This window comes from Daucus carota, chromosome 8 (genome assembly GCF_001625215.2).
Source record: "Daucus carota subsp. sativus chromosome 8, DH1 v3.0, whole genome shotgun sequence".
NCBI lineage: Eukaryota > Viridiplantae > Streptophyta > Magnoliopsida > Apiales > Apiaceae > Daucus > Daucus carota.
Window position 1 is genome coordinate 19,716,444 of NC_030388.2, and position 15,109 is coordinate 19,731,552.

The 15,109-nt window shown below is 34.9% G+C and overlaps 2 protein-coding genes across 3 annotated transcripts; both read right to left on the reverse strand.

The window, feature by feature from the left end:
- Positions 1-5,148, reverse strand: LOC108197126 (DNA-damage-repair/toleration protein DRT111, chloroplastic). The gene is made up of 2 exons (XM_017364640.2): positions 4,187-5,148; positions 1-501 (listed from the first exon to the last, which is right to left on the reverse strand). The coding sequence occupies exons 1-2, from the start codon at positions 5,027-5,029 to the stop codon at positions 205-207; spliced, it is 1,140 nt and encodes a 379-aa protein (XP_017220129.1). The 5' UTR covers positions 5,030-5,148; the 3' UTR covers positions 1-204.
- A 4,748-nt stretch (positions 5,149-9,896) lies between these two features.
- Positions 9,897-13,821, reverse strand: LOC108197527 (accelerated cell death 11). 2 transcript variants are annotated; one of them, XM_017365174.2, is made up of 4 exons: positions 13,435-13,821; positions 12,862-13,034; positions 11,020-11,165; positions 9,897-10,150 (listed from the first exon to the last, which is right to left on the reverse strand). In XM_017365174.2, exons 1-4 carry the CDS (start codon positions 13,660-13,662, stop codon positions 10,044-10,046), a joined length of 654 nt encoding a protein of 217 aa, XP_017220663.1. In that variant the 5' UTR covers positions 13,663-13,821; the 3' UTR covers positions 9,897-10,043. The 2 variants fall into 2 exon arrangements, with proteins under 2 accessions (XP_017220663.1, XP_063939676.1); XM_064083606.1 differs by having other exon boundaries at positions 9,897-10,155; positions 13,435-13,767.
- Between the last annotated feature and the right edge of the window lie 1,288 nt (positions 13,822-15,109).

The window sequence follows — 15,109 nt, forward strand, 5'->3', positions numbered from 1 at the left end:
AATGCATGTATACTCTGGTAACTTTATGAAACTGTAGTCTACAAGTTTAAAGATTTGAAGTTCCATTTTTTTTTTTTTTTGAAAAACATATCTCATGCCCAAATACATAAATTTTATCAGACAAAACAGAAAAGGTTTTGCTACAAACTCCTAATGATTATTTTTGTAATCCCAGACGGCCGATTTATATTGATTTATCATTAATCAAGTGAAACCAGGAATCTCCCCAGGCATCGGAGCCAGCTCATTTTTGTTAAACCTATCCTCCTCATAGAAGGAGGCCCGCACCACCCTACCCCCAAAGAAGCGACCTTCAAGATCAATAAGTGCTTTTGTTGCTTCTCCTTCTCTCTCAAACTGCACGAATATTCTGACTGCTTCATCTGTTGGGAAGTTTGGCTCTGTAATCTCAAATATTAGGACCCTGGTCACATTTCCATACTTCGCACACTCTGAAGCTACCTCCCCTTCTAGATCATCATCAACCTCACCAGGACCCACCTTTCAGAAAGAGCGGATACATGGAGAAAATTAGTACAAGTACTAGATAATATGGATATCCTTTTCAAATAAAACCAACTAGTACTTAGAATCGTATCTATCTTTCGGTCACAAAACTTGTGAAAATATTTTGTGATATAATGTCTTGAGTGAGTAAGAGCAAGTCCAATAGGTGTGCTAAATCAAGTCTTAAATCCAAAAATAAGGAATATGGGATAAAATTGCACTCCAACACTATGCTAGTGATGTGCTAAATCACTAGCACAAGCTTCCCCTTCCCTATTTTTAGAATATGCTAGCCACTCCTAAACTATTTTTATCATTAAAATATTCATTTCTCTCTCTTCTCCACATCATTTCCCTCTCTCCTCCACATCAAAGTTGTTTAAATTTAATATTATTATAATAATAGGGAATGAATATAGGGAGTACTATTGGAGCTCATGTGCTAAATCTTGTGCTAAATCACTAAGACATATTATTTTATAATATTTTTAGGGAACCCCTTAGCATAGTGTTGGACTTGCTCTAATTAGGAGTGTTAAGATATTCCCATGTTTCATTGGATACATAAACAAATTTACAGATGCCCTAATAAGTATTAATAGTGAATTATTTGTAATGCAAGCAACTCGTAAGGTTGCTGTATATATACCAGATAAACACAGAGGCAACAATATAAAGACAAGTTGCAGATAGAACGGGCAAGACAGAGTGACGAAAGAGGTAAATGAAGCAAATCATTGATGATACACCCGAACTAGCCATATATTAAGAGTGAAAGATACAGTCAAAATTTTACACTTGATGATATTGATAACAAGAGAAAATGCCGATTGTGAAGGAATTGGTAGGAGATAGTAAGAACCTATGCATTTAAAACTGAAAACCAGGCATAGTAAGTATCGAATCGTGTCATTTGTAAAGAATAATAACAAACCACTGACTACAAGTTCGAAGCAGCTCTTTCTAATAAATACACTAATAATGTTCATGACCCATCTACACCAACAAGAATACTGATTGTGGAGGACTTAGTAGGAAATATCAAGAACCTATGCATTTAAAACTGAAAATTAGGCAAAAGAAGTATCAAATTGTATCATTGTAAGGAATAATACTAAACCAGTTCTTACAACTTCGCAACAGCTATTTACCAAGAACAACAGTAATAATCTTCATGCCCAATCATAACTCAAACTCAATTAAGCATAGGTACAAATGTCACAATCCTTAAGTATATCAACAGTTCAACACATTAAATGTAGCATGTGTTTTAAAGAGTTACAAGTTTATCAATTGTTAACAGATCATATTCAACTTGTAACACAGCTGAGGGTATTGGCTAGATGTGCTGCTTAGTTTTCCTACCAGACTAGCAGTACATAATTAACAACTTCCTAACCTGATAAACCAACCTCCCCATCTCAACATACTATACGCCTACAGGTTCTGGAAAATATGCATGTGATGGCGTACAACCACTCTACCAGTACCAATCATGACAAGATGACAGTAAAATTAAAGAAAAGAAGTCAACATCTGGAAATCACATAAAGATTTTGTAGGCCTTAATCATGCCAATGCTTTTGTAAGAAGCAACGCATTTAAGATTTGTATCAAGTTGGACATAAGCAATTAGAAAAACTTAATATTCAACATTTAAACAGCAGATAGCAGTAAGTTAATGGTGCGGATCGACCAAAATGATCTATATTGTTATCACAAAGACTACTAGTCAACTCGAAGGTACTCGGGCGCTGGGTTCCTCAAAGCTCGACTTGTTGCCTGTATAACCATGATTATGGTGTATCATCGCCCGATCCAATCAATGACAATACGCAGGAAGGCGTTGGGCATGAACATGATATGATATTTGCTTGTTTTTATTTGGCTAAACATTGTTGAAAGTTGGTATTTGGATGCTATTCTAGTAATTACACTTAATTTGAATTTATATTTCTATTATTTTTTTTATTAAAATTATAAAAATTAAGTGTAATTACTTTGCGACGATCCAGTGTACTCGGGTCATATGTACTCATCAGTCATATGTACTTTGCGATGCTATTCTAGTCATTTTGATCCTGTATAACTCGGGTCGGGTTAAGGTTGATCCAGTGTACCCGAACCCGCCCCGAAATATTTAATATATATAATATATTATGCTAATTATATATTTTATATTACAAAATTACATAAATTTATGATAAATTTATATATTATTAAAGAAAATATTTTTATTGACATGCAAAAAAAATTTCAACCCGTTTCGGGTTCCGGTTGACCCAAAAACTGGACCGGGTAAGACAACCCGACCCATTACCCAAAATTGCCACCCCTAGTGATGATGTATCATCATTCATCCAAATGCAAAGCAAACTAATGTGTCATTCGATATGAATAGTAAGAAAGCATTGTTCAGAAGTTAGCAACAGCTTTAATATGCAATTAAAGACAGAATCAGTACCCATCTCGATCAGATGAAGTCTGCTTGAAGTTCTAAAAAACATGTTTGTGCTTTCACTTACATACTACCAGTACCCATATCGATCAGATGAAGCGCTGCTTTAGTTTAGCTTCACTCCAAGATAAAAAAAACAGCAACTTCCTAACTTGATAAAGTTAACCCCCCCCCCCCCCCCCCCCCCAAAAAAAAAAATAAAATTACAAAAAAAAAAAAATACAACAATACACACCCCTCCAGGACCTAAGAAAATATGTAACTAAGCTGACATACTACCAGAACCCATTTTGCAAGTAAATGTGTTACTTCAGTCTACAAATAAGTACAAAAAAACAGTATATTTTTTCACATAACACATCCTCTAATAAAGTCAAGTTCCAGACAGAATATTGACTGGTATAAAATGCCATAAAAGCAACACATTTAAGAATTTGAATTAAGTTGAACAGAAGCAATCAGAAAAGTCTTTCGGTGTATAAACAGCAGATAATTTAATAGTTCATTGTGCAAATTCGAGGAAAATGATCAACACTGAGATAAGACTTACATGAGTTAAGTTTTGGTTGATATGAATACTCAATTAAACATATTGCCATCTGTGGAATTATGATCTTCGTATATTTTATTCAGTCTCGTGACTCCTGAGAAGAGCTTTAGCTAGTAGTAGAAGAGCTTTAGAAGCGACCCCCACCCCACCCCACCCCACCCCAAATTAAATAATAAAACTACCCAAAATCAAACAAAAATCTTGTGTTTTACATGTTCATTACTTTATCATATCATATTATCATCCAACAAACCAAGGATATTCCTCAACTCACAACTGCTTAAGTCTAACACACGGCAATAAAGAGTGCCAGCACTTTATACACGCTAGAATTAACAATGTATAAATTACTTATTACGAATACAGAACAGACTGATATGTACTTCAAAGGATCACTGACTTGGTATTTTATACATAAATCATACTAACTTCAATGTCATTAGCAAGTATTTCTGGTGTTGAGGAGTTTTTACAGTTTAGATTGTTTTCAGATACTAATTCTTCGCAAATATTAAGAACGGCTGTTCTCTTAAATATCTATACAGAGCAATTCAATGAAGTATCTTCTAAACATCAGACGTAACATCCAACAGCCAACAAACAATCAAACATGTATCAACAATACAAATAAGCATACTACTACAAATAATAACATATCATATCACACGTACCATATTCCTAAGCAACACGACCCTGGTCGGCGTCCCATTAATATTAACACTCTTAACCTTCTTCTCCTTCTCCTGTTTCTCACTAGCATTCACAATAACCCCAGCTCTCCTATCCGTCTTCTTAGCCACCAAAGGCGTGGTGATCCCTTGCTCCTGTTTCCCCAACCCCTGCCCCTGCTTCCACCCCATCTTCGCCATCATCCTCTGTGCCGCCGTCATCTGCCCCCCCGCCCCCACTCCCAACCCTCCCGTCTCCGACTTCCCAATCAAAAACCCATCCCCACTCCCCGTCGGCGAATCCTCCCTCTCTCTCTCCCTCTCCCTCCCCACACTCCCCCCACTCATCGCCGCCCTCCTCTTCCACGCCTCCTCCCCCGAAACCCCCACCTCCCTCTCCCTCTCCCTCTCTCTCTCCTCCCTCTCCCTCCTCTCCCTCTCCTCCTCCTCCACCCTCCTCCTATCCAGCTCCCTCTTCACCCTAATCTCCTTCTCTCTCTCCCTCTTCTCCCTCCTATACTCCTCGTAATCATTCGGCCTAGCCGGATCATACTCCTCCACCACCGAGGCCGTAACGCCAACAAGAGCCTGCTCTCTCCCCACCACAGCCACAACTGGCGTCGAAACACTCACACTCATCGCAGGCTTGGAAGCAGAGGGCTTGGACTTGGCCTGGGCCTTCTGGAGCACGCTGGGGGAGGCGAAAACAGAGGAGGGCTTGCGGAGAGTGGGTGGGGCCATTTTGACGGTGGAGGACCAGACATTGGAAGTGGGGTTCGATTGGCTTTTAGTTTCGTCAGTTGTTGATGATGGAGGTGGCAGATCTCCGTACAATCCTCCTAGCATTGTTAAGGTTGTAAGAGAATTAAAGGTTTGTGTTTGGAGTATTTGTTTGAGTATGAAGTATGAACCCTAGAATTTGTGTTCTGTAAATTGGGGGTAACTTTATGTAAATTGGGTGGTTTTTATGAATGAGTTTGAGCTTTGAGGTAATAGTTTGTTTTGAATTAAAAGATATTTTATAATTTTGGAGTATTTAACTAGAATTTAAAATTATTTTGAAATTTGAAATGAATTTGATCGTAACTTTAATTTATATTTAAAATTCTTGTGATAATATAAAATATATTAAAATTTAATGATGATTATAAGAATGCAAATATTCTTTAATAAAAATGAAGGAAATATATTAAAAATGAAGGAAATATATAGAAATTTTTCGATTTTGTATGTTTGAAAATTGAGTATTTTTCATACTAGCACTTTGAACAAATAGAAAGTATGAATTCGGATATTAAAATTAAAAATTTTAATATCCGAATTTATATTTTTTAGACAAATAAATTGTAGAAAGAAAAATATATAAAGAAGAACATATAGAGATATTATGTATGAATGAAAAATACAAACAGTGTGTAATCAAAACTACAATAAATATAAATATAACCGTTAAAAAAATAGAGTTTGATGGATAGAATTAGTATATACAGAACGGCAATTTCACAAGTACATTAACAGTTTTAAATAATCACATACTATATTCGAATATGTGTCGGAGCAGGTGGGCTTGACCACCGAAAAGGACATTGAACAGGTTTTTTCTACACTCCGCTAGTGCTGCCCAGCACTAATATGCCCATGTCCACATATCTCTTTTCAAGACGAAAAATGGTCATAAAAAAAAATCTATGTGGCAGCTACTCCAAGGAGCCACTGCAAGTAAATGAGTTAGGTAACCTCCGTTGCAGCTGCTCTAAGGAGCCACTATGAGTTATGTAAGAATACTCAGAAGCCCCACTGTCACAAAATAGTAATCATTAACAATAAAAAAAAACAAGTAGTTGCTCAATTAAATATGAGCTGTTGAAATTAACTACTTGATAACATGTTCGCGTTGAAGTGCATGTCATCGTTGTTGAAGTGCATGTCATCGTTCTGTGCAGCAGAAAAGGAGATATAAAACCTCTTCATCCAATCGTACGAGAACACAAGCATTGTGAAGGCATCGAAATTCTCAATGCCTAAAGCATCACATATCTACTTTAAACCGGTTAAAATCCCCTCCCTCCTATAATAGTACCGCAGAACTCATCGCCATTGTCAAGTACATATTTCACCTTTGCTGGCATTTTTTGAATTATTCGGGTCATGAAACTATGCGGGGGAACCTATGATTTCAACAACACAATCAGTACCAAAGAAATTAAATGATAATTGCTACAAAGGTATACATATAAATGCACTCACTAATTCATCAACAAGATATTCTTCGAATCGGATCAAGTACACAAAGTGCCAATCATCTCGGGTGCAGATAACTACAAACATGGGGAAATACATTACAATCGAAAATTGGCTACAGATTGCTACATATAACATGTATCAAGAAAACTGTACTTACATGGAGTAGGACTACAATCCTGTGATGAATGCACAACATTAGGATATTGAATTTCACCAAGATGCTCTCCAACAATGAAAACATTTAAAGTACTTCGGTTTAATGTCTCGAAGAACAAGATTTCACCCCTTTTCAGAGAGAAATCCACGAACAAGTCATGCATGCCTTGAAACCGCTTATTCTGCCTATCAAGAGTGACCCTGATACGATACTCATTACGGAACTTGAGTTTGACAGTGTCGTTCAAACGATTTCCATGGTAATGGATGAATTTCCACGGTATGCACCGCAAAACCATTCAATATACACACATATTCATTAAAAAAATGATTTATACCGTTACCATGCTAATTATATGGAGTAAACAAACCTAATCACTGACCAGGAGATCTGATTGACAGTCATCAACATCCAAAAGCTTCACAAAACGCGAATTACACATATATGATGCCATGAATACTACAAATCACATGCGACAGTTAGGATTTAAACAGGTCAATTGAAGGAAGAAAGGATGAACAAGTACCTTCAGTGAAGAGAAGAATTCAGCTTGCCACTTCAGCAACAACAACATATAACGAGGCTTATGTCTATACTTTTAACTTTTCAATTCTTTTCACATGTAAATTGGTCTAATATGTTTTAACTAATAAATATATTGCTTATATCTTGTTAATTTAGTTTTCAGTTTCAAACTGATTGATTTATAATAACTTCTTTGGGTTGACATAGTTTTTATTACAATTTGTGACATTCAACAATTAATAACTAATAACATGGAGAAAATTGGTTTCAAAAAAAATAACATGGAGAAAATTCCTTATAAATATTTAATATTAATTTTAATATCATTCAAAATGAAATATAGTTTTCCAAACTGACTAATCGAAGCATTAAATTAATAATTTATTTAAATAATGTTAATTGATAACATAATGATTCTATAGACCGTTGTTGCAAAAAAATGAAAACGGACTTAATCAATAAAGTCAAAAAATAAAGAGACAAAGCAAACTAATTAAAATAATCAGGGATTAATCAGATCGATCGGTGATTCATAACAAGCATGATCAGTTCGAGAAGTTATGAACGAGGGATTATTCGATTATTAATCATTAGTGATTTTGAAAAATCATTTTGCATAAAAATCAACATAATTTATTTCTCTTGAACCAAAAAAAAAAAATTCGTAGCAATATATATAAAAAAAACCACCTGCAGGCTGCAACGCAGGCAAACATACTAGTTCAAATATGTGCTAGAGTAGGTGGGCTTGACTACCGAAGAGAACATTTAACAGATTTTTTCTGCACTCCGCTAGTGCTGCCCAACATTAATATGCCCATGTCCACATATCTCTTTTCAAGATGATAAGTGGCCATCAAAAAAATCTATGTTGCAGCTCGAAGGAGCCACTGCAAGTAAATGAGTTAGGTAACCTCCGTTGCAGCTGCTCTAAGGAGCCACTCTGGGTTATGTAAGAATACTTCTTTTATAACAACTTTATCATGACTAGGGGTGTGCATTCGGTTCAGTTAACCGAAAACCGAACCAAAAAACCGAAATAATTTCGGTTCGGTTAACCGAATTTTTAATTTCGGTTCGGTTTTCGGTAGCCAAATTTTGATTTTTCGGTTTTTCAGTTATTCAGTTTTTAAAACCCGGTTAACCGAAAAACCGAATGGTTAACCGATTTTTATATATATTATAAAAATATAGTATTTTTAATTAATAATATAAATAACTTTATAAGTTATACGCGTGTATCTAGTTTGAGAATACATGACTTAAACCTAAATACCAAATTAAACATCAGTTACCATCGGCCATCGCTACCTACAGCTGCGACACTGCGATTCTGCGACACTACCTGCTGCTCAAAGCCTCAATCACATATTCACATCCGGTGATCGATCCAGCCTTGTGTAACTGTGTTGGGTTGTGTGTGTTTTAGATTTGTGTCTATTTGTGTGGTGTGTGTATAGTTGTATAGTTATGTCGCTGATGTTCACTTTTGTTGATGTGCCGCAAGAAATACAAGATTCTGGGTATTTTATTTTTAATAATTTTGACAGCAATTTTCAGTTTTTCATACACTGTTTAACAATTTCGGTTTATAATTTCGGTTTTCGGTTTTAACCAAAATTTAAAATTCGGTTCGGTTACAAAACCGAAATTATTTCGGTTCGGTATTCGGTAGGGATTTTATAGAAATTTCGGTTTCGGTTAACCGAAAAAAAATTCAAATTCGGTTTCGGTTTCGGTTAACCGAATGTACAGCCCTAATCATGACTGATGACTAAGGTAAAAATAGTTCAGCTTTATCATGACTGATGACCAAGCTAAGAAGAGTAAATCTTGGCACACATCCTTATACACTACAAATACACTACTAGTATTAAAAGAACGCCCCTGGCGGGGCCCATTTTAAGAAAATAAAAGACAAACGGTTATTTATAGTGCAATATACTAGTCTTATAATCTAGGTAGTGTTTAAGGATGGGTATCAAGATTTATTCAGTTAAGAATACTTCAGCTTTATCATGATTGATGATCAAAGCTATACAAATATCCAAAATGAGCGACCATATCAGTTCAAATTGAGTATAGATATCAAGATTTATTCAGTTAAGAATACTTCAGCTTTATCATGATTGATGATCAAAGCTATACAAATATCCAAAATGAGCGACCATATCAGTTCAAATTGAGTATAGAATTTTTTAAAGTTCTCGAATTGAAGAGCAGACCTATTAAATTCAATGTTTGGACCGGACTAATCGAAAAATCTAGTTCGGATCAGATTCGAACCTGTTTGGAATGATCGTATTATATGTAAATATGTCTTTTTCTAATTTTTTTATTCAGTATTATATATATCTATATAAACTATATTTTGAGTTTATATAAATTTAGGAATAACTACATATCCTTTTGTTCTGAATAAAAACAATGTGAATTTCAGTTTATCAATGTAATCAAAATATTACTTAATGCTCTCTAAAGGCAAGGTCACGGTTTCATGTTGTGCTCTCTCTAGTATGCTACTAGATACTATGAATTTAATGTTTGGTGAAATATTCTTGTATTTCAAAAATAGAAAAGGAAGAAAACATATAAGCATCTTCTATATGACCACTTAAATAAACTATATGCTGGGACAAGTTATCTATTTATGAACATTGTTATCTTCCAGAAATTATGATCTTAATTCTTTTCTCCGAAGGCAATTTATCTGATTCCTGAGAGATCAAAATATAGGCATCAAGCAACTTCTGATGAGCACTTAACTAGGGAGAAGTACACTCCATGTACACATCAGCCCAACATTTTCCGATGAAAGTATATTTTATTCAAGTATACAGTTTTCATCAGAAATCTGCAACATTAAACGAGAACTAGATTACAACAACTGCATCCAGAAGGCAGATGAAAAGACTGGAACCTCCGGTATATAAGTTACCAATCTATGCCAAGATCTTTTGAGTGGAAGAGTTTATCAATGTACAGAATCACTGCAGCAGATGCGCCAATATATATCTGCATCTGAGTCCTCGCCGAAACCTCTGAACTCAAAATCAAAATAAAAATCCGGGATCGCCTTTAGAACAAGTAACATATGAGATAAACTACTTACAAATAATCAGTATATATACACACTTCCAGTATGACGGCATCTTGCTGTTTACACCTTTCAATAAGCAATTTGCCAAGATTTTTGACCGAGGAGAAACAAAGCATGCATTAGATTATCAATTATTTCTTTTGCACAAAAATGTTATTTACAGCTTACAAAAACAGCCGAGAAGGATCACAAACTTTTGAGTTGTATAGTTGTCTGATATGAAGGTTTTACTGACATATAAGACATTACAGTATTCATTTGTCATTTACCATCCTCCTGAGTACTTGCTACCCTAGGCTTTTATAAAGGGGTCAAAGGAAACTATTTCTAATTATGCTTAAGCTAAACAGGGTAATACCATAAAAGGGAAACAATTTTCAATCACAGTGTATTTGCCAGAAAAAACTCGATGCTAGGAACACAAAGGCCTCATTTGTTTTAATATAACCCACTAACTGCTAGTTCCTTTCAATTGAAATGGGTTGACACTGTTTGGTTCCCTGAATTTTAAAATTAGACGAAGTAACTTATAGTTCCAAGGTATTTGTGGTTACTACAAAACAAGGGAACCTAGTTGCCTAGGTTCCCCATAGTGACCACAAATTACGTAGCATTTGATTTTTGTAATTATCCAATGTACCATGATTAACTATGCAAGTTCTTACCTAAATAGCACATACAAACCAAATCAGTGAAATTTAAGTTTCATATATGGGTACATCACCAACTCCAAGTACGTTAACACCAAAGTTTCTACATGTCTCAGAAAATGTATTGTAGAATGAAATAATCTGTCAAAGATTGACTCACCATCTTCATTGAGCTTCATTAGAAGTTGTGCTTTCGTGGGAAGAGCATACATGCCTGCAGCGACAGCTTTCCTGATAGCCCAATTATGGTGTGGAGCAAACACCTGCGCATAAGCTGTTGAAGCTGGACTCTTCAGGGAATTCTCACTGCCAAAGAAAAACAAAGCAATAGATAAGGACACATGCAGTTTCTGCAGCTCTCCCATTGTGAAAATTTAGTATACTGACTTAAAGATGCTAAACAGCGCAAAGAAACTATTTGAATCCTGCTTTTCTTCAAGACGTGCAAAACAACAAATAAGTGTATAAACCTTGTACAGATTCTACTCATATATTCTTATTGAGCTTATTTATGTATTCAATAGTATACATAGGATCATTTGATTAACAAACTTGTGCCAAGCTCAGATTTCAATCAATAGAGCTAGTAAATTAAGTGACCCATGAAATATGACACTCATTTACCATTTATAAGCCCCATTGAAATCTGGGGAAGCAATAGGGCTATTTTTTGCTATGAGTTGCTAATATTCAATTTTTAGGTAATTTCACTCATCTTTCATGTGACCTCTTCCATTTTGTTACATGTATTAACTAAAAAAATTACACACATACAATTCATAAAAATATATAAGAAAAAAATTACTGATTTCCTGTACGATGTCCTTTTACAGCGAGGATGGAGGGGAAATATAATTTTAATATATATCTTTGTCATTCGATTAGTTATAGTGCATATAAAGGCTATAAATGTTAAGGTCCTAGACAAATATTGATAGAGCAAGTACAGTAGTCCAACCCATTATATTAGTACTCTGTGTACATCCTCTTTTTTTTTTGTGAGACGACCAATAGTCCCAAAACCAAAAGTTCTGTAGTCAATAATGACATTTCTTCTGGATAACCTTAGCACCATGTCTCATAACATCTTTCCACTAGGAAGATCTATATTTTTCTTTCCACAACAGCTAACTTAATCCTAAGCTAAGTTGATCCTTGAGACAAAAAGAATTTTCCTTTGTCCTAATACATTAATTCTCATAGGTTATTATCAGCCTTTGTCTACATTGAGATACTTAAATAAAATTGTTCTAGATGACCTTTTAATGGCATACCATAAGCCAAGAAAACCACTCATGAGTCATGATCAACAATAATCGAATTCCCACCAATTACCCTAGGCTCAGATGGATCCGAATCCACAGGGTTTGACTTGGATTTAAAGAGAAGTAGGAGAATAAAGCAAGTTAGTTCTCCACTGTTGTCTATGTATCCAATCCATAAGATTCTGAGATGTTGAAGATAATTTGTCCCGGGGATTTACTTTGGTGTTGTGGAAAGAACATTACAGATTTTTTTAGTGGATTGGGGAGAAACAACAGAAGTTAGCATGATGGAGAGAAGGTGGGGAGACAAAGAAATGCCTAGATGACAATGGGGTGTGTTTTCTCATCTCTGTCTGAATAAAGGTGACAATGAACAGAGAGTATTAATATTGTGGCCTGGGCTAGTTACAACTCTGGCAGGGTATAAAGAAGTAATTATTGGGCTATCAATATTGTATTTGTCTTTATCGGACCCTATGCTAATAGCCTATCAATATATTATTGTTATTATCACTATTCAAAAGCGGCAGTGACACAACTCATAGGAGTTCATAATCAAATTAGTTTTCCCCTCCATCCTCACTATGAGCGAGATCCTACAAGAAATCGAGAATTTTTTAACACACATTTTTCAAGAATCTTACTAGAGTGACAATAAAGGTATCAGCTTGTAGCCATTCATCCCATTAAAATAGCATATACACATAAAAATGCTCCAAACGAAAACAAAAACATACTCGGTAGCTATAATCTGCTCAAACAAAACCCGGACCATATCAAGACCGCGCTTCACCCTCAACAAATTCCTCGTATGACTGCCACCCTTCCTCACACAGTTAGACTCGATATCTCCATCCATCATTGCTTGTAACGTCGATATTGACTTGGACGCCTCGACAAGATCATCAACCTAAGTATACACATCAAACCACCCAATCCAGATTCCGATCAATAAACCCACTCAAACATATCAAATTCAACAATTCTACACAATATCCTTACTTCATAAACGAATCCTTTTCAAAATAATCAACCTAAGTATACATACACATATCATACTCACTTCCAATGACAAATATCGATCAAAATATGCCATAAATACATCAAAATTCAGTCATTCAACTTGAATCAAATGAAACAAACAACTCGATTCCAAAATAATCAACCAAGATAATGCATATCATATTAATCTAACCAAACATATATTCGCTTGCTTCCGAGACACAAAATCACAAAATACACATATCATCAATTAATCACTGAAACAAAAAAACATATAAAGCAGATTGAGATTGAGTAGCAGGAGTTACTTTGGCGACGTAATCCATCTCGGCGAAGCGAAAGGCGATACCGAGACACCGAAAGAGGGGAGACACGAGAGAACACGCATTTGAGAACGGCGCAAGCTCCATGGTACAGCTATCTAGGGTTTCTGAAGTAGTGTTGTTAGTATCATCATCTTTGTTGATTGAGTTGCTGAGAGATTTAAATGCTTCGGCTATTTTACGCAGCGGCTTGTTGTTGTCATCGGCGGCCATTGAAGAAGAGGGATTTTGGTTGTTTCAGTTTTGAGTAATGGAGTCAGATTTGGTCATCGAAATGCTGTAAGTTCAGACCAAGTACAAACTCATCTATGTGGCAATGGTGAAGAGAAAGGAGTTTTTGTGAGGGAAAATAGACCACTCAATTTATTGTTTGTTTAGAAATTTGCCACCGAACTATATATTTTTTCTTTATATCATTAATGTTAGGTTCGGATTTATTTTTTTCCACTAACGTTAAGTTCGGATTTGATTATTAACATTATATTATTCTTTTTAGCATTATTGAAACATAATGATGGTCCGCAATATTATGGTGATATGATATGTGTCTATATTTTTATATGTAATACTCCATATGAGTCCTAAGTAGTTTACCTTACAGGACGAGAATTTGACACATATTTTAAGGCTTCTAAAAGATTTAGTTTCATAATTTTTTTTAATTTTTTTCCCGAATAAAAATTATGCATTTGAATTTAGGCTTAATGACCTTTTAGCCCTTGAAGTTTGGGTAGAAGTTCCGATGCGGCCTCGAAGTTTAAAAACGTTCCTTTCGACCCTCAAAATATCTTTGTCATACCTTTTAACCCTTATGGCGTATACCGGTATATAACAGGGTGGACAAAATTGACATTTCACACATGAGGTTTAAAAAGGGCATTAAACATTAAAGGTTAAAAGAAACATCTAATGTATTTTAATGTATTCTTTAGGGGTTAAAAGGAACGAGATGTATACTTTAAAGGTTAAAAGGTACGCCCAAACTTTACCCCGAATATGAATTGTCAAGTTTATCCCCCGATTTATACCGGTTTTTTTAAAAAGGGCTAAAAGGTATGGAAAAGATACTTTGAGGGTCGAAAGATACGTTTTTAAACTTCGAGGCCGCATCGGAACTTACACCCATACTTCGAGGGCTAAAAGGTCATTAAGCCTTGAATTTATATACACAAAAATGAAAATCTCAAAATTAAATTATGAAAATTTGTTTTATAAGAAATGAGAACCTTAAAATACGTGTCTATAAAAAAAATTGGAGAGCGGGGGGAGTAATAATAACATAAATGAGCGGTAAAATCGAGAATAATTGTATATATATTGTCTACTTTTTTTTATAGTATTCGTCCTTATTTTTTTACAATAGTATAATAATTGTAGATGACATCTAACCTTGATTTTTATGAAACTATATATAATATAGAGAATAGACAATCATAACTTTTATTTGGCAAAAAAATAAAAATAATTTATGAAACTAAATCTTTTAGAATTTTTAAAATACATGTCAAACTCTCGTCCTCCAAGGTCAACTATCCAGGGGACATATAAAGTAATATATACAAAGATATAGACACATATCAGATCTTCATAATATACCGCAGACTACCACTATATTTTAATAATACTAAAAAAATAACATAATGTTAATAATCAAATCCGA